The sequence below is a fragment of the Nerophis lumbriciformis genome, linkage group LG17 (assembly GCF_033978685.3).
Source record: "Nerophis lumbriciformis linkage group LG17, RoL_Nlum_v2.1, whole genome shotgun sequence".
NCBI classification, from domain to species: domain Eukaryota; kingdom Metazoa; phylum Chordata; class Actinopteri; order Syngnathiformes; family Syngnathidae; genus Nerophis; species Nerophis lumbriciformis.
In genome coordinates this window covers 3,816,638-3,843,879 of record NC_084564.2, presented here as the reverse complement: position 1 = coordinate 3,843,879, position 27,242 = coordinate 3,816,638, and the positions used below count along the sequence as shown (strand labels likewise).

The following is a 27,242-nucleotide window of genomic DNA, read 5'->3' as shown; positions in this document are numbered from 1 at the left end:
TGTTTACCGTAGTTGCGAGACCGAAACTTTATGAAAATGAATCTTAATATTAATCCATATATAAAGCGCACCGGGTTAAAAGCCGCACTGTCAGCTTTTGAGTAAATTTGTGGTTTTTAGGTGCGGCTAATAGTGCGGAAAATACGGTAGTTTCCTCAGTTCCCAATCATTTGAGTGTTGTTAAAAGAAAAGGCGATGTAACACAGTGGTGAACATGCCCTTTCCCGACTACTTTGGCACGTGTTGCAGCCATGAAATTCTAAGTTAATTGTTATTTGCAAAAAAAAAAAAAAAACTTTATGAGTTTGAACATCAAATATGTTGTCTTTGTAGCATATTCAATTGAATATGGGTTGAAAATGATTTGCAAATCATTGTATTCCGTTTATATTTGCATCTAACACAATTTCCCAACTCATATGGAAACGGGGTTTGTACATGAATACAACTTCATTCAAAACTTGGTTTAGGCCAAAAATATGTAGAATATGCTTTAAAAAAAAAATGACGCCGTGGGATGACTGTAATCGACTTTTACAGGCCTCTGCCCTTGTTGCCATGGTAACAGGGGGCAGTGTCCTCATGTTTGGAAGGTCCTTTCCATAAGAGGGGCGTGGGGCAGAAGTCAGAAGTGAGCTGAGGAGGAAACGGTGATAAAGTTTAAACAGGAAGTGCTTATGACTGCTTATGACTTATGGCTTGTTGGCCTTCTTGTGTTGTTTTTCCTTCGACATCAGCGCCTTATCCACACACACACACACACACACACACACACACACACACACACACACACAAGGAGGAGGAGGTGGTCAAGGCTGAGTTTTGGGCTGTGGTCTGATTGGCTATCTTCTTGTCTTGTGGGTTTCCTGTTTGCTGACATTCAAAGGTGGCGACTTCTTGGCCTTCAGTGTCAGCGAGGTTGTTCCGAATGAATGAATGAATGAATGAATGGATGGATGATTGACAGCTGCGTCAAAGGTGTTGCGTCACATGACTCGTGTACTTTGTGCTCCAGCGGGTGAAGCAGCGTCTCAGTGGCGCCCCCTTTGCCCCCCGGCTTCTCCTCGCTATTTGGACCGGGCCGGGCCCCGCGGAGGCGCAGCGGTGTCGGGTTCTGTCCGTCACACTATCGCTGTCCTTTCCGCTTCATTGTTTGTGTCCAGAAGCTTCCGCGATGCCCTGCGACCCTCTTGAAGAAAACAGCGTGGGGTTTCCTGACCTGCCGCCGGGGCTGCTGGGTATTTATGGAACCAACGCCGCAGAGCGGCTTCCCACTCTGTCCTGCCCGCTCAGTGTGTGTGTGTGTGTGTGTGTGTGTGTGTGTGTGTGTGTCTATTTCTGGCAGCAGCAATGTGTCCTGAGCTGGTGAGACTGGAAACTGACCACATCAACAACATCCGTGTACACACACACACACACACACACACACACCTTGAATTCCATAAGCCACACGTAGGAAACTTGAAATAAAAGCGCTATTTCTGATGTTAAATTGTCGTCCATGTCTCAGCGACATACTTGCCAACCCTCCCGAATTTTCCGGGAGACTCCCGAAATTCATCGCCTCTCCCGAAAATCTCCCGATTTTCAGCCGGAGCTGGAGGCCACGCCCCCTCCGGCTCCATGCGGACCTGAGTGAGGACAGCCTTTTTTCACGACGGGTGGACAACAGGGTGACAAGAACTAAATCATCCAGACTAGAGATAAATTGTATTATTATGTTTATCTTACCTAAAAATAAATATATTTATTAATTAAAAAGTGGCAAGGCCCCGGGGGTAGATGAGATCCGCCCGGAGTTCCTTAAGGCTCTGGATGCTGTGGGGCTGTCTTGGTTGACAAGACTCTGCAGCATCGCGTGGACATCGGGGGCGGTACCACTGGATTGGCAGACCGGGGTGGTGGTTCCTCTCTTTAAGAAGGGGAACCGGAGGGTGTGTTCTAACTATCGTGGGATCACACTCCTCAGCTTTCCCGGAAAGGTCTATTCAGGTGTACTGGAGAGGAGGCTACGCCGGATCGTCGAACCTCGGATTCAGGAGGAACAGTGTGGTTTTCGTCCTGGTCGTGGAACTGTGGACCAGCTCTATACTCTCGGCAGGGTCCTTGAGGGTGCATGGGAGTTTGCCCAACCAGTCTACATGTGTTTTGTGGACTTGGAGAAGGCATTCGACCGTGTCCCTCGGGAAGTCCTGTGGGGAGTGCTCAGAGAGTATGGGGTATCGGACTGTCTGATTGTGGCAGTCCGCTCCCTGTATGATCAGTGCCAGAGCTTGGTCCGCATTGCCGGCAGTAAGTCGGACACGTTTCCAGTGAGGGTTGGACTCCGCCAAGGCTGCCCTTTGTCACCGATTCTGTTCATAACTTTTATGGACAGGATTTCTAGGCGCAGTCAAGGCATTGAGGGGATCTGGTTTGGTGGCTGCAGGATTAGGTCTCTGCTTTTTGCAGATGATGTGGTCCTGATGGCTTCATCTGGCCAGGATCTTCAGCTCTCACTGGATCGGTTCGCAGCTGAGTGTGAAGCGACTGGGATGAGAATCAGCACCTCCAAGTCCGAGTCCATGGTTCTCGCCCGGAAAAGGGTGGAGTGCCATCTCCGGGTTGGGGAGGAGATCTTGCCCCAAGTGGAGGAGTTCAAGTACCTGGGAGTCTTGTTCACGAGTGAGGGAAGAGTGGATCGTGAGATCGACAGGCGGATCGGTGCGGCGTCTTCAGTAATGCGGACGCTGTATCGATCCGTTGTGGTGAAGAAGGAGCTGAGCCGGAAGGCAAAGCTCTCAATTTACCGGTCGATCTACGTTCCCATCCTCACCTATGGTCATGAGCTTTGGGTTATGACCGAAAGGACAAGATCACGGGTACAAGCGGCCGAAATGAGTTTCCTCCGCCGGGTGGCGGGGCTCTCCCTTAGAGATAGGGTGAGAAGCTCTGCCATCCGGGAGGAGCTCAAAGTAAAGCCGCTGCTCCTCCACATGGAGAGGAGCCAGATGAGGTGGTTCGGGCATCTGGTCAGGATGCCACCCGAACGCCTCCCTAGGGAGGTGTTTAGGGCACGTCCGACCGGTAGGAGGCCGCGGGGAAGACCCAGGACACGTTGGGAAGACTATGTCTCCCGGCTGGCCTGGGAACGCCTCGGGGTCCCACAGGAGGAGCTGGACGAAGTGGCTGGGGAGAGGGAAGTCTGGGCTTCCCTGCTTAGGCTGCTGCCCCCGCGACCCGACCTCGGATAAGCGGAAGAAGATGGATGGATGGATGGATGAATTAAAAAAACTAAATACATTTTTACTATATTTTGCTAAAAACATCAAAAATTAATTGTATTTTTATTTGTATTTTTTCTGACTTCTTATTACATCCAGCCATAGAATTATACATTAAAATAAACATATTTGAAATAATTAATTTTAAATGATCATAATAATTCATTTAAAATGACCATATTTAATTATTAAAATAATTGCTTGTTTATCAACAACTTTAGAATTGTATTCATTACATTTTGAAGCTCTCAGAAGCCAAGTTATGTTATATTCCTTAAGATTTATTTATGCAAGTTTGAAGTATCAATTATCTAAACACAGTTTTGTGTGCATATTTTCAGGATGTATATATATATATATATATATATGTATGTGTGGGGAAAAAAAATCACAAGACTACTTCATCTCTACAGGCCTGTTTCATGAGGGGGTTCCCTCAATCATCAGGAGATTTTAATGGGAGCATTCACATACCATGGTTTATATAGGGCACAGAGTGGGTGGGTACAGGCTGGTGTAGGGGCGTGGTGATTGGCTCATGTGTTACCTAGGAGGTGTTTCCGTCTGTGGCGGCATGCTGATACAATTTCGCTGCGCTTGTTGAGGGATGACAGGTCTGGACGGTATATAATAAACAGTTTCTCTTTCAAGCATAGGTTGCATCTTTTATTACCGCTATTGTAAGGTGTGCTGGATGCAAGAATTTGCCATGTTATTGAATATTCAGCATTATTGTCTTTGAGGTCCCAAATGTGTTTGCTGAGTTCTGTGGTATTCCGCAAGTTTTGGTTCCTGAAAGAAGCCTTGTGATTGTTCCATCTGGTTTTAAACTCTCCCTCGGTTAATCCTACATATGTGTCGGATGTGTTAATGTCCTTGCGTGTTACCTTAGATTGGTAAACAACTGATGTTTGTAAGCACCCCCCGTTGAGAGGGCAATCAGGTTTCTTGCGGCAGTTGCAGCCTTTGTTGGTTTTGGGGTCGCTCTGTCCGGGGGCCGACGGCTCATTTGCAATAACAGTAACTACAGTTGGTCGCTACATCTGTAAGTGCAAGTTAAAACTCTCCTATGCAAGGCGAAAACCGTTTATCAACAACACCCAGAAACGCCGTCGGCTTCGCTGGGCCTGAGCTCATCTAAGATAGACTGATACAAAGTGGAAAAGTGTTCTGTGGACTGACCAGTCCACATTTCAAATTGTTTTTGGAAACTGTGGACGTCGTGTCCTCCGGACCAAAGAGGAAAAGAACCATCCGGATTGTTATAGGCGCAAAGTTGAAAAGCCAGCATGTGTGATGGTATGGGGGTGCATTTGTGCCCAAGACATGGGTAACTTACCTGAAAGGTACATACAGGTTTTGGAGCAACATATGTTGCCATCCAAGCAACGTTACCATGGACTAGAGATGCGCGGATAGGCAATTATTTCATCCGCAACCGCATCAGAAAGTCGTCAACCATCCGCCATCCACCCGATGTAACATTTGATCAGAACCGCACCCGCCCGCACCCGCCCGTTGTTATATATCTAATATAGACGATGCAAGGCATTAGTGAGGTTATAAAGCTTTTGCCTGTTAAAGAAAGGAGACTGATCCAATGCAGCACAGACATTCGCGTGCCACGCTGTCACGGCCCAGACGCACACCAGTGCGCAATCATATGGGAGCCGCGCTGAGCGCACCTCCAAGCGCGTCTCGCTGCCGGCGACGGCCGGGTATGGGCCCGACGCTCCAGCGCCATCCATTTTCAGGGCTAGTTGATTCGGCAGGTGGGTTGTTACACACTCCTTAGCGGGTTCCGACTTCCATGGCCACCGTCCTGCTGTCTATATCAACCAGGGTGAGCCCCACCCCTTTCGTGAGCGCACTGCGCGCGGAGTGACCCCTGTTACGCGCCCCCGGCAACAGGGGTGGCGGGCAGGTAAGCTGCGCGGGCGGAGCGCGCGGAGTGACCCCTGTTACGAGCCCCCGGCCACGGGGGGTGGCGGGCAGGTAAGCTGCTTACCTGCTGCGCGTGACGCCGGCCGCCGCGAAGGCGGACGAGGCGGGGTGTCGGTGCGGTGGTGACCCTGGACGTGCGTCGGGCCCTTCTCGCGCATCGCCTCAGCTACGGCTCCCGGTGGGGCCCTCTCGGGGGAAGGGGCCTCGGTCCCGGACCCCGGCAAGGCGTCCCTTCTCCGCTCCGTAAAAGTGTCCATCTCTTTTTCTTTTTTTTCTTCTGTTGTGGCATATGCAGCAGGTGCCTGCTCGTTTTTCGTATGTGGGTAACAACATTTAACTATGTATATATATTTCCCAATTGGTTTAACTGCCACCCGCCTGAATCTACTTAAAATCTAATTTTTTTTTTATTTCAACCGCCCGACCCGACCCGCGGATAAAATCTAATTTTTTTAAATTTCATCCGCCCGATCCGCGGATAATCCGCGGACTCCGCGGTTGTGCCCGCAAACCGCGCATCTCTACCATGGACGCCCCTGCTTATTTCAGCAAGACAATGCCAAGCCACGTGTTTCATCAACGTGGCTTCATAATAAAAGAGTGCGGGTACTAGACTGGCCTGCCTGTAGTCCAGACCTGTCTCCTATTGAAAATGTGTGGCGCATTATGAAGCCTAAAATAGCACAACGGAGACCCCCGGACTGTTGAACAACTTAAGCTGTACATCAAGCAAGAATGGGAAAGAATTCCACCTGAGAAGCTTCAAAAATGTGTCTCCTCAGTTCCCAAATCATTGTATTCCGTTTATATTTACATCTAACACAATTTCCCAACTCATATGGAAACGGGGTTTGTACAAAAAATGTCTTAATGGGATATTTTAATGTTTTTGTGAGTCTTTATTTGTGTCATGTAATTAAAGGTTTTTGTTGATCAGTGTAAAATATATTGAGAAATAATAGAAGAAATGATGATTAATATGAAAGTTGTCTTGTCGACACGAGTGACTTGTTCAAATGTTCAATGTTTACTGATCCCAGCGCAGCCTTGTTAATGTTTAAAGACTTTATGAGGAACATCAGTAGCTTTATCACTGGGAGCGTCACATAACTGCTAACTTGGTTGCTATGACTACCAAATCATATTTGATGCCATGTGCAGGGCCAGCAGAGGCATGCATGCATTTATGATGGTCCATACCGCCGCAGCCAATCAGAGAGCAGGGTTTCTTGTCCATTTGAGGGTCTGCTGTGAAAGTAAACATTACGTTTTTTTTTTATTTCATGCTGATGTTCAAAGTTTGTTCCGATGGGCGTGAGCAGCGTTTTACAAGCCACTGTTTCAATTATTGATTTATCCATACAACATTTTTATCTCTTTGATATGTCAAATATGTCCAACCACACCTGAGAGACTGTAACAATTTTAGCACTAAAACAAACTAACACACCAGACGATAGGGATCGGTACCGATCACATTTAAACCGGTACCTGGGACTCAATTTTCGGCACTTTTGTGTGTAATAATAAATGTTAATTGTTTGATGATAACATTTTATTTTGTAAAATGTTATCTGTGCGGTCCAGTTGTTACACCTTGTTTCTTACACATTTGAGTCTCAATGCAGTTGCACTTCCAAGCCTTAGGTGGCAGCACTGTATAGGCCAACTAACGTACGTTGTCTAAATAGGAAGTAGCTTTTTCCAGGGAGTTGAACGTGTTATGTTGCGCCCTACAAAGTGTTTATAGTGTAAGTATTGTGCTTACTACACACCAGCTGTTTGATTGTAGCATTCATCTTAGTTGTAGTTTCCTTTATCAAATTTGGAGATATCAAAAACGCCATGTAAAATCGCTAATGCTAATAGTAGCATGTCTATGGCAAATCCAATGTAAATTAAAAATTAAGCTAGCGCATTTTGGAAGAGCTTACCGACGGAGTTCGGTCGCTGCCTATACATTTTGTCCCTACTGGCTAGTGTGTTAGCTACAATTGTTTGATGATAACATTTTATTTTGTAATGTAAAATTTTAAAATGAGCTGATTATGATAACTCTGCTGTCCAGTTGTTACACCCTGTTTCTTACACATTTGAGTCTCAATGCAGTGGCACTTCCAAGCCTTAGATGGTATAGGCTAACTAACGTACGTTGTCTAACGAGGAAGTCGCTTTTTCCAGGGAGTTGAACGTGTTATGTTGCGCCCTACAAAGTGTTTATAGTGTAAGTATTGTGCTTACTACACACCAGCTGTTTGATTGTTGCATTCATCTTAGTTGTAGTTTCCTTTATCAAATTTGGAGATGTCAGAATCGCCATGTAAAATCGCTAATGCTAATAGTAGCCTGTCTATGGCAAATCCAATGTAAATTAAAAATCAAGCTCGCGCATTTTGGAAGAGCGGAGTACCGACGGAGTTCGGTCGATGCCTATAAAGTTTGTCCCTACTGGCTAGTGTGTTAGCTACAATTGTTTGATGATAACATTTTATTTTGTAATGTAAAATTTTAAAATGAGCTGATTATGATAACTCTGCTGTCCAGTTGTTACACCCTGTTTCTTACACATTTGAGTCTCAATGCAGTTGCACTTCCAAGCCTTAGATGGTATAGGCTAACTAACGTACGTTATCTAACGAGGAAGTCACTTTTTCCAGGGAGTTGAACGTGTTATGTTGCGCCCTACAAAGTGTTTATAGCGTAAGTATTGTGCTTACTACACACCGGCTGTTTGATTGTTGCATTCATCTTAATTGTAGTTTCCTCTAACAAATTTGGAGATGTCAGAATCGCCATGTAAAATCGCTAATGCTAATAGTAGCCTGTCTATGGCAAATCCAATGTAAATTAAAAATCAAGCTCGCGCATTTTGGAAGAGCGGAGTACCGACGGAGTTCGGTCGATGCCTATAAAATTTGTCCCTACTGGCTAGTGTGTTAGCTACAATTGTTTGATGATAACATTTTATTTTGTAATGTAAAATTTTAAAATGAGCTGAGTATGATAACTCTGCTGTCCAGTTGTTACACCCTGTTTCTTACACATTTGAGTCTCAATGCAGTTGCACTTCCAAGCCTTAGATGGTATAGGCCAACTAACGTACGTTGTCTAACGAGGAAGTCACTTTTTCCAGGGAGTTGAATGTGTTATGTCGCGCCCTACAAAGTGTTTATAGTGTAAGTGTTGTGCTTACTACACACCGGCTGTTTGATTGTTGCATTCATCTTAGTTGTAGTTTCCTTTATCAAATTTGGAGATGTCGAACTCGCCATGTAAAATCGCTAATGCTAATAGTAGCCTGTCTATGGCAAATCCAATGTAAATTAAAAATCAAGCTCGTGCATTTTGGAAGAGCGAAATACCGACGGAGTTCGGTCGATGCCTATAAAGTTTGTCCCTACTGGCTAGTGTGTTAGCTACAATTGTTTGATGATAACATTTTATTTTGGTAATGTAAAATTTTAAAATGAGCTGATTATGATAACTCTGCTGTCCAGTTGTTACACCCTGTTTCTTACACATTTGAGTCTCAATGCAGTTGCACTTCCAAGCCTTAGATGGTATAGGCCAACTAACGTACGTTGTCTAACTAGGAAGTAGCTTTTTCCAGGGAGTTGAATGTGTTATGTTGCGCCCTACAAAGTGTTTATAGTGTAAGCATTGTGCTTACTACACACCAGCTGTTTAATTGTTGCATTCATCTTAGTTGTAGTTTCCTTTATCGAATTTGGAGATGTCGAAATCGCCATGTAAAATCGCTAATGCTAATAGTAGCCTGTCAATGGCAAATCCAATGTAAATTAAAAATCAAGCTCGCGCATTTTGGAAGAGCGAAATACCGACGGAGTTCGGTCGATGCCTATAAAGTTTGTCCCTACTGTCTAGTGTGTTAGCTACAATTGTTTGATGATAAAATTGTATTTTGTAATGTAAAATTTTAAAATGAGCTGATTATGATAACTCTGCTGTCCAGTTGTTACACCCTGTTTCTTACACATTTGAGTCTCAATGCAGTTGCACTTCCAAGCCTTAGATGGTATAGGCCAACTAACGTACGTTGTCTAACAAGGAAGTCACTTTTTACAGGGAGTTGAATGTGTTATGTTGCGCCCTACAAAGTGTTTATAGTGTAAGTATTGTGCTTACTACACACCAGCTGTTTGATTGTTGCATTCATCTTAGTTGTAGTTTCCTTTATCAAATTTGGAGATGTCGGAATCGCCATGTAAAATCGCTAATGCTAATAGTAGCCTGTCTATGGCAAATCCAATGTAAATTAAAAATCAAGCTCGCGCATTTTGGAAGAGCGGAGTACCGACGGAGTTCGGTCGATGCCTATAAAGTTTGTCCCTACTGGCTAGTGTGTTAGCTACAATTGTTTGATGATAACATTTTATTTTGGTAATGTAAAATTTTAAAATGAGCTGAGTATGATAACTCTGCTGTCCAGTTGTTACACCCTGTTTCTTACACATTTGAGTCTCAATGCAGTGGCACTTCCAAGCCTTAGATGGTATAGGCCAACTAACGTACGTTGTCGAACGAGGAAGTAGCTTTTTCCAGGGAGTTGAATGTGTTATGTTGCGCCCTACAAAGTGTTTATAGTGTAAGTATTGTGCTTACTACACACCAGCTGTTTGATTGTTGCATTCATCTTAGTTGTAGTTTCCTTTATCAAATTTGGAGATGTCGAAATCGCCATGTAAAATCGCTAATGCTAATAGTAGCCTGTCTATGGCAAATCCAATTAAAAATCAAGCTCGCGCATTTTGGAAGAGCGGAGTACCGACGGAGTTCGGTCGATGCCTATAAAGTTTGTCCCTACTGGCTAGTGTGTTAGCTACAATTGTTTGATGATAACATTTTATTTTGGTAATGTAAAATTTTAAAATGAGCTGAGTATGATAACTCTGCTGTCCAGTTGTTACACCCGGTTTCTTACACATTTGAGTCTCAATGCAGTTGCACTTCCAAGCCTTAGATGGTATAGGCTAACTAACGTACGTTATCTAACGAGGAAGTCACTTTTTCCAGGGAGTTGAATGTGTTATGTTGCGCCCTACAAAGTGTTTATAGTGTAAGTATTGTGCTTACTACACACCAGCTGTTTGATTGTTGCATTCATCTTAGTTGTAGTTTCCTTTATCAAATTTGGAGATGTCGAAATCGCCATGTAAAATCGCTAATGCTAATAGTAGCCCGTCTATGGCAAATCCAATGTAAATTAAAAATCAAGCTCGCGCATTTTGGAAGAGCGGAGTACCGACGGAGTTCGGTCGATGCCTATAAAGTTTGCCCCTACTGGCTAGTGTGTTAGCTACAATTGTTTGATGATAACATTTTATTTTGTAATGTGAAATTTTAAAATGAGCTGATTATGATAACTCTGCTGTCCAGTTGTTACACCCTGTTTCTTACACATTTGAGTCTCAATGCAGTTGCACTTCCAAGCCTTAGATGGTATAGGCTAACTAACGTACGTTATCTAACGAGGAAGTCACTCTTTCCAGGGAGTTGAACGTGTTATGTTGCGCCCTACAAAGTGTTTATAGTGTAAGTATTGTGTTTACTACACACCAGCTGTTTGATTGTTGCATTCATCTTAGTTGTAGTTTCCTTTATCGAATTTGGAGATGTCGAAATCGCCATGTAAAATCGCTAATGCTAATAGTAGCCTGTCTATGGCAAATCCAATGTAAATTAAAAATCAAGCTCGCGCATTTTGGAAGAGCGGAGTACCGACGGAGTTCGGTCGATGCCTATAAAGTTTGTCCCTACTGGCTAGTGTGTTAGCTACAATTGTTTGATGATAACATTTTATTTTGTAATGTAAAATTTTTAAAATGAGCTGAGTATGATAACTCTGCTGTCCAGTTGTTACACCCTGTTTCTTACACATTTGAGTCTCAATGCAGTTGCACATCCAAGCCTTAGATGGTATAGGCTAACTAACGTACGTTGTCTAACTAGGAAGTAGCTTTTTCCAGGGAGTTGAATGTGTTATGTTGCGCCCTACAAAGTGTTTATAGTGTAAGTATTGTGCTTACTACACACCAGCTGTTTGATTGTTGCATTCATCTTAGTTGTAGTTTCCTTTATCAAATTTGGAGATGTCGAAATCGCCATGTAAAATCGCTAATGCTAATAGTAGCCTGTCTATGGCAAATCCAATGTAAAATAAAAATCAAGCTCGCGCATTTTGGAAGAGCGGAGTACCGACGGAGTTCAGTCGATGCCTATAAAGTTTGTCTCTACTGGCTAGTGTGTTAGCTACAATTGTTTGATGATAACATTTTATTTTGTAAAATGTTATCTGTGCGGTCCAGTTGTTACACCTTGTTTCTTACACATTTGAGTCTCAATGCAGTTGCACTTCCAAGCCTTAGATGGTATAGGCCAACTAACGTACGTTGTCTAACGAGGAAGTCACTTTTTCCAGGGAGTTGAATGTGTTATGTTGCGCCCTACAAAGTGTTTATAGTGTAAGTATTGTGCTTACTACACACGAGCTGTTTGATTGTTGCATTCATCTTAGTTGTAGTTTCCTTTATCAATTTTGGAGATGTCGAAATCGCCATGTAAAATCGCTAATGCTAATAGTAGCCTGTCTATGGCAAATCCAATGTAAATTAAAAATTAACCTAGCGCATTTTGGAAGAGCTTACCGACGGAGTTCGGTCGATGCCTATAAAGTTTGTCCCTACTGGCTAGTGTGTTAGCTACAATTGTTTGATGATAACATTTTATTTTGTAATGTAAAATTTTAAAATGAGCTGATTATGATAACTCTGCTGTCCAGTTGTTACACCCTGTTTCTTACACATTTGAGTCCCAATGCAGTTGCACTTCCAAGCCTTAGATGGTATAGGCTAACTAACGTACGCTATCTAACGAGGAAGTCACTTTTTCCAGGGAGTTGAACGTGTTATGTTGCGCCCTACAAAGTGTTTATAGTGTAAGTATTGGGCTTACTACACACCAGCTGTATGATTGTAGCACTCATCTTAATTGTAGTTTCCTCTAACAAATTTGGAGATGTCAGAATCGCCATGTAAAATCGCTAATGCTAATAGTAGCCTGTCTATGGCAAATCCAATGTAAATAAAAAATTTTTGGAAGACCGTAGTACTGACGGAGTTCGGTCGATGCCTATAAAATTTGTCCCTACTGGCTAGTGTGTTCGCTACAAAATCAGTATGTGAACTTGCTACAAAATCATAATAATGGAATAACAATTTAATAGTTAGGGCCCGCATGGCCCATTGCATAAGGACCTATTGAATTTGTAAGGTTTTATTATTATTATTATTATTATTATTATACCGGCCGCCTCTTTGAGCTGCAATTTGACCCACTTAACATGCTTCAAAACTCACCATATTTGACGCACACATCAGGGCTAGCGAAAATTGCCTTTTGATAAAAAAAACAAACCCCAAAAATAAAAATTGCGCTCTAGCGCCCCCTAGGAAAAAAAAAAACTAGGCTGCCTGTAACTCCCACTAGGAAGGTCGGAGAGACATGAAACAAAAATCTCTATGTAGGTCTGACTTAGGTCTGAACAGGAAGTTGGCTATTCCCCCTTCAAGACAAAAAAGTACTAAAAACAGTCACTTTTGCCTCTTTCAGCTGTAATTTGACCCCCTTAACACGCTTCAAAACTCACCAAACTGAGCGCACACATCAGAACCAGCAAAAATTGCGATCTAATGAAAAAACCTAACCCCAAATTTAAAAAATTGCGCTCTAGAGCAATTTTTGAATAAAACGGAGAAAAAAACTGCTCCTCGGAAGAAAAAAATGACAAAACTGCCTGTAACTCCCACTGGGAAGGTCGGAGAGACATGAAACAAAAACCTCTCCGTAGGTCTCACTTAGACCTACATTTCATAAATTGACAACCCCCAGCAAAAATCAACAGGAAGTTTGCTATTCCCCCTTCAAAACAAATTTTTTGTAAAAACCGGTCACCTTCCTTCAAAAACTATCTTTGTTATTGATTTACTAAGCTGGCCTTTTGCGTTATTGTTTGTTCGTGTGATAAAAACTAACAGTGTTTAATACGTTTAGTACTGTAGCAACACTGTCTTTGCCAGTTAGCCTAGCTTAGATTTGATTTAGCTTCTCTCAGAGGGTAGCATACGGAATCTTGTAAGGGTTTCACTTTTTGAATCAAACTACTAATATAAACTAACTTATCAAATGTATTCTAACTTATTGAAATGCACCTGTGTATATTTTAAGACACGGTGTCCAAAGTGCGGCCCTCAGTCAAAAAATACTGGAAAAATAAAAACACACAAAAAAATCATAAAAAGGTGGAATTAAAGAGCAGGTGAAATAAAGTTGCAATTTTGACTTTAACAGCACAAAGCTGTCATGTTTTTTTTTCTTTAAAGCTGTCATTAGTCAAAAAAATTATTGAATCAAAATCAACGTTGCTATGAATTATTTACCTGTTCAACGCTCCAATAATTTAACATCAAAAATTCTATTTTTAAATATTTTTGGGGAAAATATTGCGTATTTTGTCAAAGTTGTCTTTGACAAAATGGTCATAAAACGAAAAAAAAACATGCAAAAATAATAAAAACGTGTAATTGACGGATAGATCTAAAGTTGATCCACAGACTTAATCGTTCAAAAAAGTATGAGTACGGCCCTTTTGGATCCCCAAGAATTTTACTGTGATTCTTGTTTTATTTTAACTGTGATTGCTCAAAAACTAAAATCAATGTTATAAATCCATCCATCTATTTTCTACCGCTTGTCCCTTTCGGGGTCACAGGGGGTGCTGGAGCCTATCTCATTATTGACCTATTTAAGGCTCCAATTACTTCACATCAAATGTTCCACTTTGATATTTTTTGGGGAGAAAATATTGCATATTTTGTAGTTTTGCCATAAAAGACGGGGTTTTGACAAAAAGGACATAAAACATAAAAACATTAAAAAAATAAAAATTTTAGATCAACAGATAGACTTGAAGTTGATCTCCAGATTTATGCGTTGATTAAAAATAAAATAATACATGACTTATTTTAAACATTTTTATGACTGAAACCCTTGTGGGTCCCAGGGACCAAACTTGAGGGTATTTTTTTTTTTTTTACAGTGTATTGGTTTTGAAATAAAAAAAATATGAAAATGGCCCCCGCATGTGGAAAATGTTTGGTTAGTGTTATTATTATTAGATAGTTTTGACACGCCTATTTAACCTTTTTAGAGAGGTTAAATTCCAATGAAGTTATTCAACTGTCTATCTAGTTTCATTCCTTTTTATACTTTTTATTTACCTTATTTTTACCTACTGTTTAACTTATTTTATCTTTTAATTAATTTATATTTATCTTATTTTATCTTCTTTAGCTGTCTTTTACCTTGTTTTCTTCTTTTACCCTCTATATTCATTTTATTCAACTTGTTTTACCTTCTATTTACCTTCTTTGACTGTATATTACCTTGTTTTATCTTCTTTTACCTTCCTAATTCCTTATTTCACCTCTTATTTGATGTATTTTACCTTTTATTTACCTTCTATTGAACTTATTTTACCTTTTATTTCCTTTTACTTTTTATTTAATGTATTTCACTCTTTATTTACCTGCTATTTAACTTATTTTACCTTCTATATTCTTTTTTTAAACCTTATAATTACCTTCTATTTACATTATTTTACTTTTATTTGCTACATTGAGCTTTTATTAGTCTTTTTTTTTTACCTTTTTTACCTGTGTGGAGGTTTCTCTCCTCAGGGTTCCACGGACCACCAAACATCGTCATACGGGATCAGGGTTACAACACTGTTTTATTTTCTTTACAATAGTTCACTGGGTTGCTTTTATTTTTTATATTTTTTATTTTATTTTATTTTTTGGGGGTTGCTTTTCAGCAATTGTCTGGTGTGTCTCCGGCTCGCTCTCTCTCTCGCTCCAGCTCCACCACCTCTCTCCTCCCTGGCTGCTGCCTTTAACAGAGCGACAGGTGATTAGATAACCAGGCCCAGGTGGGCCATCTACGCACCTGTCGCTGTTCTCGAAGCCGGTCCTGGCCCACCCTGCTTCGCTGCAGGTCTGCAGGCCACGCCCCCCTCCACAACCTGTTATTTACCTTCTATTTTACTTAATTTATTTTATTTTTTATTTTTTTACCTTATATTTACTAGCTATCTAGCGTAGCCTAGCAGGCACATTTACTCATTAGGATTTGTCGCCAGAAAATGAATCAATAACAAACAACTCTTGATAAGTTGAAGTTAATTGGTGTTCCTCTACTTTCTTCAAGGTTCCTCCTCCCCTCTTTCCCCTCCCCCCGTGCCACCATGCCCATCCTCAAGAACCTGCCGGTGCGACTGAAGGGCGGCGGTCCGACCCTCGACAACGCTTTGTTCATCCGCAGGATGAGCCTCAACATCAACCCCCAACACCACACCCGCTTCGACCACGACGACGACGACGGCGGCCATGGCAACCACTGGTCGCCGGGCGGCTCCTTCCTGGACGGCAACGTTCCGGGGGACCGTAACCCCTTCGAGGACGAGGAGGATGAGAACGAGGCCAACGAGGGCAAGAAGGGCAAAGGGGGCTCAAGGAAGGGCTCCTTCAAAATCAAGTCCCCCCTGAAGAGTTTGGGAAAGCTGGGGAAGACCCTGAGGATGTCGGTGCGCAGCAGAGACAGCGCCGCGTCCTCGCCGCAGGGGTCGCCGCAGGGGACCCCGTCGCCTGCGGAAAAGAAGAAGGGAGGCAGGCGGAGCTCGGAGGGAAGTCTGCTCAGGTAAACGCCAACGTGATTCTCCACTGTCGAAGGTCATGGTCCAAGGTTGTTGGACGCGTCAATTCAAACGGGCGCCGTCTGTCTTTTTAGGGAGGTTAAATTGTCTCTTTTTTTTATTGACACTGAATTTATGGAACTGAATTTTTTGCGTTTCAATTTTGTGTAGGGCTGCAGCTAACGATTATTTTTCTATCGATTAATCTATAGATTATTTTTTTCGATTAATCGGTTAATCTATAGATTATTTTTTCGATTAATCTATAGATTATTTTTCCTTTTACCGATTTTTTTTTAAATTTAAAATGAAGAGGAAAAAATAAATGTAGGCCAGTTTTTTCAAAAGGCATGGCTTTTATTTACAAAAAAAAAAGTATGGCCACTAGTCAGTCAACATTGACAACAACATGACAAAATATTCTGTAACAATGTAAACATTTAAAACTTTTAACATTTAACAAAATTAAAAGTAGCTTATTTGCTTTTTAATGTGCAAATATAAAAGTAAACATCCAGTGCAAATCTTAATATTCTGGAATAGTATAAGCATTTCAAAAGTAAAAGTATTGCTTATTTTGCTTTAAAATGTGCAAAAATAAAGATAAACATCCAATACAGAAAAGTGCAAAACGGAAATATTCTGTAACAAGTGTAAACATTTCAACAAAAGTAAAAGTATTGCTTATTTGCTAAAATGTGCAAAAATAAAGCTAAACATCCAATACAAAAAAGTGTACAGTGTAAACATTTCAACAAAAGTAAAAGTATTGCTTATTTTGCTTAATAACACAACAATGATAGTATGATTAAAGTGAAAGTTAATTGTTGGTTTGTACATAGTATATGTAACTGTTAATGTTGTAAAAGGTATTTGCACAACTAATTAACGTTAGCGTTTGTGACACGTCTTGTGCCGTGGGGTTCTTTCAGGACCGACAGACTGAACGCCAGACGGCTTTGCCAGGTTTACAATCTTTTAATTTTACACAAAGTCTTTTCTCTTCCAACTGCGCGGATCGCGCACCTGGGCACGATTGCGGCGTCGCTCCCGGCGCGCCCCGCCTCGCCGCTCGCTCGCCGCCGCCGCCTCTCCACAGCGTTAAAGAGGAGCGCGTCTTTGTAAACACTGAACAGGCACGCCAAACGCGCCTCTCAGAGCGAAACGGTGCTTTAGTTTATGAATTTACAACGCAGATACAAATGACACATTCATGTTTTTGTGTAATAATGACAACGTATACGCACGCGGACGATTGACTTGTTGATGGTGATGGCAAGAACGCTGTCGGGGGTTTTCTTTTCAAATGTTCGTTCATAGCCGTTGTGCTGCTATGATAGGCCATTTCCGCTCGACACAGTGTGCATACAACAACATTATTAGGCCGTTTATTGAAATACTCCCACACTTTTGACGACTTTTGGCGTGCTTTTTTCCCCTCGCTCGCATCGTCTGCTTTGCGCTCCGCCATGACAGTAAAGTAGTGTGACGTAAATATGCGACGCGCCGACGCACAAAAACGGCGTCGACGTATTTACGTAACCGATGACGTCGACTACGTCGACGCGTCGTTTCAGCCTTAATTTTGTGAACTGAATTTTTGTACATCAAATGATGCTGACAATTTTATATAATACAAATTTGTGAGCAAACTTTGTGTTTGAAAATTCAGTTGGTTCTAATAGTGTTTTCGAATTCAGTGTGTGGAAATTCACTGTAAAAAATCATTGTGTACAAATTCAGTGCAGGAAATTTCGTTGTAAAAAATGTCAATGCATATAAAATCTGTTCAGAAAAATTCAGTGCAAATATTGGTTGCGTCATTAAGTTTTTTACACTGATTTGTTCTGCAGTAAATTTTTTCACACTGAATTTTTCTGCACTGATTTTTTTATATACTGATTTTTTTACAATGATTTTTCTGCACCAAATTATTCCAACTGATTTTTTCTGCACCAAATTTTTTCACACTGAATTTTTCTGCACTGATTTTTTTCATACTGATTTTTTTACACTGATTTTTCTGCACCAAATTTTTTCACACTGAAATTTTCTGCACTGATTTTTTTCATACTAATTTTTTTACACTGATTTTTCTGCACCAAATTATTCTAACTGATTTTTTCTGCACCAAATTGTTTTACACTGAATTTGTGTGCTCTGAATTTTTTTACACGGAACCTTTACACACTGAATTTTAAGACATTGTATTTTAACAAACTACATTTTTAAACACACATTTTGCTCTGAGGTGATATTGTCAGCATAATGTAATGATGTAAAAAAAATTATACTGCAAAAAATTTTGTGCAGAAATATTTTTTGCTTTTTTTACACAGATTTTTTTATAAGCTGAATTTTTTTTTTTATACGGAATTTGTCTGCACTGGATATTTTTTACACTAAATATTTTTTACACTGAATTTTTCTGCACTAAAGTTTTTACACTGAATCATTTTACACTGAAATTATCTGCACCAAATTTGTTTTATACTGGATTTTTCAGCTTCAAATTGTTTTAACTGATTTTTTCTGCACCAAATTTTTTTACACTGAATTTGTGTGCTCTGAATTTTTTTACACGGAACCTTTACACACTGAATTTTAAGACATTGTATTTTAACAAACTACATTTTTAAACACACATTTTGCTCAAACATTTTATTAGGTGATATTGTCAGCATAATGTAATGATGTAAAAAAAATTATAGTGCAAAAAATTTAGTGCAGAAATATTCGTTGTAAAAAATGTCAATGCATATAAAATCAGTTCAGAAAAATTCAGTGCAAATATTGGTTGCGTCATTAAGTTTTTTACACTGATTTTTTCTGCACTAAATTTTTTCACACTGAATTTTTCTGCACTGATTTTTTTATATACTGATTTTTTTTACAATGATCTTTCTGCACCAAATTATTCTGATTTTTTCTGCACCAAATTTTTTCACACTGAATTTTTCTGCACTGATTTTTTTCATACTGATTTTTTTACACTGATTTTTCTGCACCAAATTTTTTCACACTGAATTTTTCTGCACTGATTTTTTTCATACTGATTTTTTTTACACTGATTTTTCTGCACTGATTTTTTTCATACTGTTTTTTTTACACTGATTTTTCTGCACCAAATTATTTTAACTGATTTTTTCTGCACCAAATTTTTTTTACACTGAATTTGTGTGCTCTGAATCTTTTTACACTGAATTTTAAGACATTGTATTTTAACAAACTACATTTTTGAACACACATTTTGCTCAAACATTTTTATTAGGTGATATTGTCAGCATAATGTAATGATGTAAAAAAAATTATACTGCAAAAAATTTAGTGCAGAAATATTCATTGCTTTTTTTACACAGATTTTTTATAAGCTGATTTTTTTTTTAATACGGAATTTGTCTGCACTGAATGTTTTTTACACTAAATATTTTTTACACTGAATTTTTCTACACTAAAGTTTTTACACTGAATCATTTTACACTGAAATTATCTGCACCAAATTTTTTCACACTGAATTTTTCTGCACTGATTTTTTTATATACTGATGTTTTTTACAATGATTTTTCTGCACCAAATTATTCTAACTGATTTTTTCTGCACCAAATTTTTTCACACTGAATTTTTCTGCACTGATTTTTTTCATACTGATTTTTTTTACACTGATTTTTCTGCACCAAATTTTTTCACACTGAATTTTTCTGCACTGATTTTTTTCATACTGTTTTTTTTACACTGATTTTTCCGCACCAAATTATTTTAACTGATTTTTTCTGCACCAAATTTTTTTACACTGAATTTGTGTGCTCTGAATTTTTTTTACACGGAACCTTTACACACTGAATTTTAAGACATTGTATTTTAACAAACTACATTTTTAAACACACATTTTGCTCAAACATTTTTATTAGGTGATATTGTCAGCATAATGTAATGATGTAAAAAAAATTATACTGCAAAAAATTTAGTGCAGAAATATTCGTTGTAAAAAATGTCAATGCATATAAAATCAGTTCAGAAAAATTCAGTGCAAATATTGGTTGCGTCATTAAGTTTTTTACACTGATTTTTTCTGCACTAAATTTTTTCACACTGAATTTTTCTGCACTGATTTTTTTATATACTGATTTTTTTTACAATGATCTTTCTGCACCAAATTATTCTAACTGATTTTTTCTGCACCAAATTTTTTCACACTGAATTTTTCTGCACTGATTTTTTTCATACTGATTTTTTTACACTGATTTTTCTGCACCAAATTCTTTCACACTGAATTTTTCTGCACTGATTTTTTTCATACTGATTTTTTTTACACTGATTTTTCTGCACTGATTTTTTTCATACTGTTTTTTTTTTACACTGATTTTTCTGCACCAAATTATTTTAACTGATTTTTTCTGCACCAAATTTTTTTTACACTGAATTTGTGTGCTCTGAATTTTTTTACACGGAACCTTCACACACTGAATTTTAAGACATTGTATTTTAACAAACTACATTTTTAAACACACATTTTGCTCACACATTTTTTATTAGGTGATATTGTCAGCATAATGTAATGATGTAGAAATAATTATACTGCAAAAAATTTAGTGCAGAAATATTTGTTGCTTTTTTTACACAGATTTTTTTATAAGCCGATTTTTTTTTTAATACGGAATTTGTCTGCACTGAATGTTTTTTACACTAAATATTTTTTACACTGAATTTTTCTACACTAAAGTTTTTACACTGAATCATTTTACACTGAAATTATCTGCACCAAATTTTTTCACACTGAATTTTTCTGCACTGATTTTTTTATATACTGATTTTTTTACAATGATTTTTCTGCACCAAATTATTCTAACTGATTTTTTCTGCACCAAATTTTTTCACACTGAATTTTTCTGCACTGATTTTTTTCATACTGATTTTTTTTACACTGATTTTTCTGCACCAAATTATTCTAACTGATATTTTCTGCACCACATTTTTTCACACTGAATTTTTGTGCTCTGAATTTTTTTACACGGAACCTTTATACACTGAATTTTAAGACATTGTATTTTAACAAACTACATTTTTAAACACACATTTTGCTCAAACATTTTTATTAGGTGATATTGTCAGCATAATGTAATGATGTAAAAAAATTATACTGCAATTATACTACGTTGCTTTTTTTTACACAGATTTTTTTATAAGCTGATTTTTTTTTTTTATACGGAATTTGTCTGCACTGAATGTTTTTTAAACTAAATATTTTTTACACTGAATTTTTCTACACTAAAGTTTTTACACTGAATCATTTTACAATGAAATTATCTGCACCAAATTTGTTTTACACTGAATTTTTCAGCTTCAAATTTTTTTACACTGAATTTTTCTGCACCAAATTTGTTTGTCTGAATGTGTCTGCTTTAAAAAGAATTACACTGAATTTTTTTGCACCAAATTTTTCCAACTGACTTTTTCTGCATCAAATTTTTTTCAGAAAATTATTTTTCACACTGAATTTTAAAACACTGTATTTTGACAAACTCATTTTTTAAACACATTTTGCTCACAACTTTTTATTAGGTGATATTGTCAGCATAATTTGATGTAAAAAAAAAAAAAAAAAATCCTTCCACAAAATTCAGTGCAGAAATATTTGTTGCTTCACTGAATTTTTCTGCACTGATTTTTTTTATACACTTAATTTTTCCACTTTGAATTTGTCTGCACCAAATTTGTTTTATACTGGATTTTTCTGCTTTAAATTTTTTTTACACTGATTTTTTTTCTGCACCATTTTTGTTTTACACTGAATGTTTCTGCTTTAAACATTTTTTACACTTAATTTTTCTGCACCAAATTTGTTTTACACTGAATTTTTCTGCTTTAAATTTTTTTTACACTAAATTTGTATGCACCACATTTGTTTTACACTAAATGTTTCTGCTTTAAATTTTTTTTACACTTAATTCTTCTGCACCAAATTTTTTTACACTGCCAAGAATTTTCTTTTACACTGAATTTTTACACTCTGAATTTTAAAACACTGCATTCTGACAAACACATTTTTTAAACACAACTTTTTATTATGTCATATTGTCAGCATAATTTGTAAAAAATGTAAAAACTTTTTACATAAAAAAAATTTTATGTAAAAAAATTGATTTCCCAAAATTCAGTGCAGAAATATTCGTTGCTTCACTGAATTTTTCCACACTGAATTTGTCTACGCTGAATTTTTTTACACTGAATATTTTTTTATACTGAATTTTTTTGCCCCCAATTTTGGCGACTTGTCCAGGGTGTAAACTGCCTTCCGCCCAAATGCAGCTGTGATAGGCTCCAGCACCCCCCACGACCTTGAAAGGGACAAGCGGTAGAAAATGGATGGATGGATGGAATCATTTTTTACACTGAGTTTATTTACACTGAATTTTTCTGCACCAGTTTATTTACACTGAATTTTTTTTTTACACTGAATTTTAAAGCGATGTGTTCTATCACGCAAATGTTGCGCACAATTTCTTATTCAGTAAAATTGTCAGCATAATTTTATGTAATATAACAAAATTCGCTAAATTTAAACACGAAAACATTTAGTTGGAGAAATTCAGTGTTCCAAAAAAGCTGTCGTAATAAAGACAAATGAACCTCCCTACGTTTTCGCTCTTTGCAGGTTTGCGGGCAAATACCGCGACACCCTCAGCTTCCGCACCAACGGCGAGCTCAACTGTTCGGAGAGCGAGTGCGACTCCACCAGCCGCCGCGTGTCCTTCATGAAGATGGTGGGCTTGGGGAAGATGAAGAGGGAGTCCGGGGCCGACCCCTCGTCGCAGGGCCCCGAGGAGCAGCCGGTGCACAAGGAGCCGGAAGAGGAGGTCAAGCCCAGGGAGCCACTGTCAGGTAGGAGACACCTTTTCACTAATTGCTGCCTTCCGCTTTTCACTCTGGGGGGGGGGGGCACACATTCAATATGGCAGATGTGAGTATTGAAAAGGTTATGAGGAGAATACGCGACACATGTATCATGTTTTCTTTGTTGTTGTTTTCACTCTTTATTACAGACCAGGGTTGTGTGTTATAGACCGCACTTTATACGATAGAACTTATAATACTATCATTACATCGTGTTCATTAGGGGTGCACAAAAAATCAATTCACCTTCAAATCGCAATTCTTTTTCATGCCGATTCTAAATCTAAAAAACACACTTTATAGCCTCAACGCGTATTTTAAGGGAAATATTTGGAATAACCAATTTTTTTACTTGCCATAACCTTCATTACCTTCTTTCCACCTCTGTTGACCATCTTTTACCTTGTTTATACCTTATTTAACCTTCTTTTACTTTCTATTTAACTTCTCTTACCTTTTATTTACCTTCTATTTACCTCTGTTTATCTTTTTATTTATCTTCTAGTGAAGTTATTCGACCGTCTTTTACCTAGTTTTAATTTTTATTTTCCTTTTTATTCTTTTTATCTGCCTTTTTTTTTACCTTCTATTTAACTTATTTGATCTTCTTTTGCTTTCTTTTACCTTGTTTTATCTTCTTTTACCTCGTTTATACCTTATTTAACCTTCTTTTACTTTCTATTTAACTTCTCTTACCTTTTATTTACCTTCTATTTACCTTTTTATTTACCTTCTAGTGAAGTTATTCGACCGTCTTTTACCTAGTTTTACTTTCTATATTCCTTTTTATACTTTTTATTTACCTTCTATTTAACTTATTTGATCTTCTTTTGCTTTCTTTTACCTTGTTTTATCTTCTTTTACCTTGTTTATACCTTATTTAACCTTCTTTTACTTTCTATTTAACTTCTCTTACCTTTTATTTACCTTCTATTTACCTCTGTTTATCTTTTTATTTACCTTCTAGTGAAGTTATTCGACCGTCTTTTACCTAGTTTTACTTTTTATATTCCTTTTTATACTTTTTATTTACCTTTTTTTTACCTTCTATTTAACTTATTTGATCTTCTTTTGCTTTCTTTTACCTTGTTTTATCTTCTTTTACCTCGTTTATACCTTATTTAACCTTCTTTTACTTTCTATTTAACTTCTCTTACCTTTTATTTACCTTCTATTTACCTTTTTATTTACCTTCTAGTGAAGTTATTCGACCGTCTTTTACCTAGTTTTACTTTCTATATTCCTTTTTATACTTTTTATTTACCTTTTTTTTTACCTTCTATTTAACTTATTTGATCTTCTTTTGCTTTCTTTTACCTTGTTTTATCTTCTTTTACCTTGTTTATACCTTATTTAACCTTCTTTTACTTTCTATTTAACTTCTATTACCTTTTATTTACCTTCTATTTACCTTTTTATTTACCTTCTAGTGAAGTTATTCGACCGTCTTTTACCGAGTTTTACTTTCTATATTCCTTTTTATACTTTTTATTTACCTTTTTTTTCACCTTCTATTTAACTTATTTTATCTTCTTTTGCTTTCTTTTACCTTGTTTTATCTTCTTTTACCTTGTTTATACCTTATTTAACCTTCTTTTACTTTCTATTTAACTTCTCTTACCTTTTATTTACCTTCTATTTACCTCTGTCTATCTTTTTATATACCTTCTAGTGAAGTTATTCGACCGTCTTTTACCTAGTTTTACTTTCTATATTCCTTTTTATACTTTTTATTTACCTTTTGTTTTTACCTTGTATTTAACTTATTTGATCTTCTTTTGCTTTCTTTTACCTTGTTTTATCTTCTTTTACCTTGTTTATACCTTATTTAACCTTCTTTTACTTTCTATTTAACTTCTCTTACCTGGGGCGGTATAGCTCGGTTGGTAGAGTGGCCGTGCCATCAACCTGAGGGTTGCAGGTTCGATCCCCGCTTCCGCCATCCTAGTCACTGCCGTTGTGTCCTTGAGCAAGACACTTTACCCGCCTGCTCCCAGTGCCACCCACACTGGTTTAAATGTAACTTAGATATTGGGTTTTCACTATGTAAAGTGCTTTGAGTCACTAGAGAAAAGCGCTATATAAATATAATTCACTTCACTTCACTACCTTTTATTTACCTTCTATTTACCTCTGTTTATCTTTTTATTTACCTTCTAGTGAAGTTATTCGACCGTCTTTTACCTAGTTTTACTTTCTATATTCCTTTTTATACTTTTTATTTACCTTTTTTTTCACCTTCTATTTAACTTATTTGATCTTCTTTTGCTTTCTTTTACCTTGTTTTATCTTCTTTTACCCTCTATATTCGTTTTATTTAACTTGTTTTACCTTCTATTTACCTTCTTTGACTGTATATTAGCTTGTTTTATCTTCTTTTACCTTCCTAATTCCTTATTTGACCTCTTATTTGATGTATTTTATCTTTTATTTACCTTCTATTGAACTTATTTTACCTTTTATTTCCTTCTTTTACTTTTTATTCAATGTATTTCACTTTTTATTTACCTGCTATTTAACTTATTTTACCTTCCATATTCTTTTTTAAACCTTATTATTACCTTCTATTTACATCATTTCACTTTTATTTGCTACATTGAGCTTTTATTAGTCTTTTTTTTACCTTTTTTACCTGTGTGGAGGTTTCTCTCCTCGGGGTTCCACGGACCACCAAACATCGTCATACGGGATCAGGGTTACAACACTGTTTTATTTTCTTTACAATAGTTCACTGGGTTGCTTTTAGTTTTTTATAACTCCTTCTTTTACCTTCTATTTAACTTGTTTTACATTTTATTTACCATTTTCTACCTTTTATTTAGCTTCTATATTCCTTTTTTACTTTTTATTTTATGTATTTTACCTTTTATTTACCTTCTATTGAACTTATTTTTGGCGAAGTTGGTAGAGTGGCCGTACCAGCAATCGGAGGGTTGCTGGTTACTGGGGTTCAATCCCCACCTTCTACCATCCTAGTCACGTCCGTTGTGTCCTTGGGCAAGACTCTTCACCCCTTGCTCCTGATGGCTGCTGGTTAGCGCCTTGCATGGCAGCTACCGCCATCAGTGTGTGAATGTGTGTGTGAATGGGTGAATGTGGAAATAGTGTCAAAGCGCTTTGAGTACCTTGAAGGTAGAAACTCAACTAAAGAGGAGAAATATAACCTTAGAGGAAAAAATAATTTAAAACATTTATATGCACGTACAACATTTAGAACTTTTAGCATATGAGTACCGTATTTTCCGCACCATAAGCCGCCCTGGGTTATAAGCCGCGCCTTCAATGAACGGCATATTTCAAAACTTTGTCCACCTATAAGCCGCCCCGTGTTATAAGCCGCATCTAACTGCGCTAAAGGAATGTCAAAAAAACAGTCAGATAGGTCAGTCAAACTTTAATAATATATTAAAAACCAGCGTGATGTGGGCGCGCATGGAGTCGTATATCAACATGGACGGAGCTGCGTGAAAAAAGCCACCCGGCCTCTTCGCGTAAACTTCCCTTAACCACTCGCTCATCTTTTCTTCATCCATCCATCCCTTCGAGTTAGCTTTTATGATGACGCCGGCTGGAAAGGTCTCTTTTGGCAAGGTCTTCCTTTTGAATATCACCATGGGTGGAAGTTTCTGGCCATTAGCATGGCAAGCTAGAACCACAGTGAAGGACGACTTCTCATTCCCTGTGGTGCGAATATTCACCGTACGTGCTCCCGTTGTATCCACAGTGCGGTTCACAGGAATATCAAAAGTCAGTGGAACCTCGTCCATGTTGATAATGTTCTCTGGCCGGATCTTTTTTTCAGCTATCTTGTTTTTACAATATGCACGGAAAGTAGCCAGCTTTTCTTGAAAGTCTTTAGGCAGTTGCTGTGAAATAGTAGTCCGTGTGCGGATGGAGAGATTGCGTCTTTTCATGAACCGGAAACCTGTCGCTTAGTAGGAGCCATTTTGTGGTCTTTACAGATGTAAACACACAAAGGAAATGAAACGTAATATCCGCGCGCTTCTTCTTCTTCTACGGGGGCGGGTGGTTGCTTACAGTAGAAGAAGAAGCGCTTCCTCTTCTATGGGGGCGGGTGCTTACCTTGGCGGTTGCTTGCGTAGAAGAAGAAGCACTTCCTCTTCTACGGGGAAAAAAGATGGCGGCTGTTTACCGTAGTTGCGAGACCTAAACTTTATGAAAATGAATCTTGATATTAATCCATATATAAAGCGCACCGGGTTATAAGCCGCACTGTCAGCTTTTGAGTAAATTTGTGGTTTTTAGGTGCGGCTAATAGTGCGGAAAATACGGTATGTGGAATTAAATGATGGATTGGATTAAGTAAAGAAGTTAAAAATTGTACTGATATGATCCAGTTTAAGAAGTTGTTCAAA

The 27,242-nt window shown here is 38.2% G+C and overlaps 1 protein-coding gene across 1 annotated transcript in view; it reads left to right on the top strand.

The window, feature by feature from the left end:
* Positions 1–27,242, top strand: part of exoc3l2b (exocyst complex component 3-like 2b) — a 142,914-nt gene that overhangs the window by 41,551 nt on the left and 74,121 nt on the right. The window contains exons 3-4 of the mRNA XM_072915033.1: positions 15,492–15,980; positions 22,628–22,854. Coding sequence (XP_072771134.1) covers positions 15,492–15,980; positions 22,628–22,854 — 716 coding nt within the window. The remainder of the gene's footprint in view (positions 1–15,491; positions 15,981–22,627; positions 22,855–27,242) is intronic.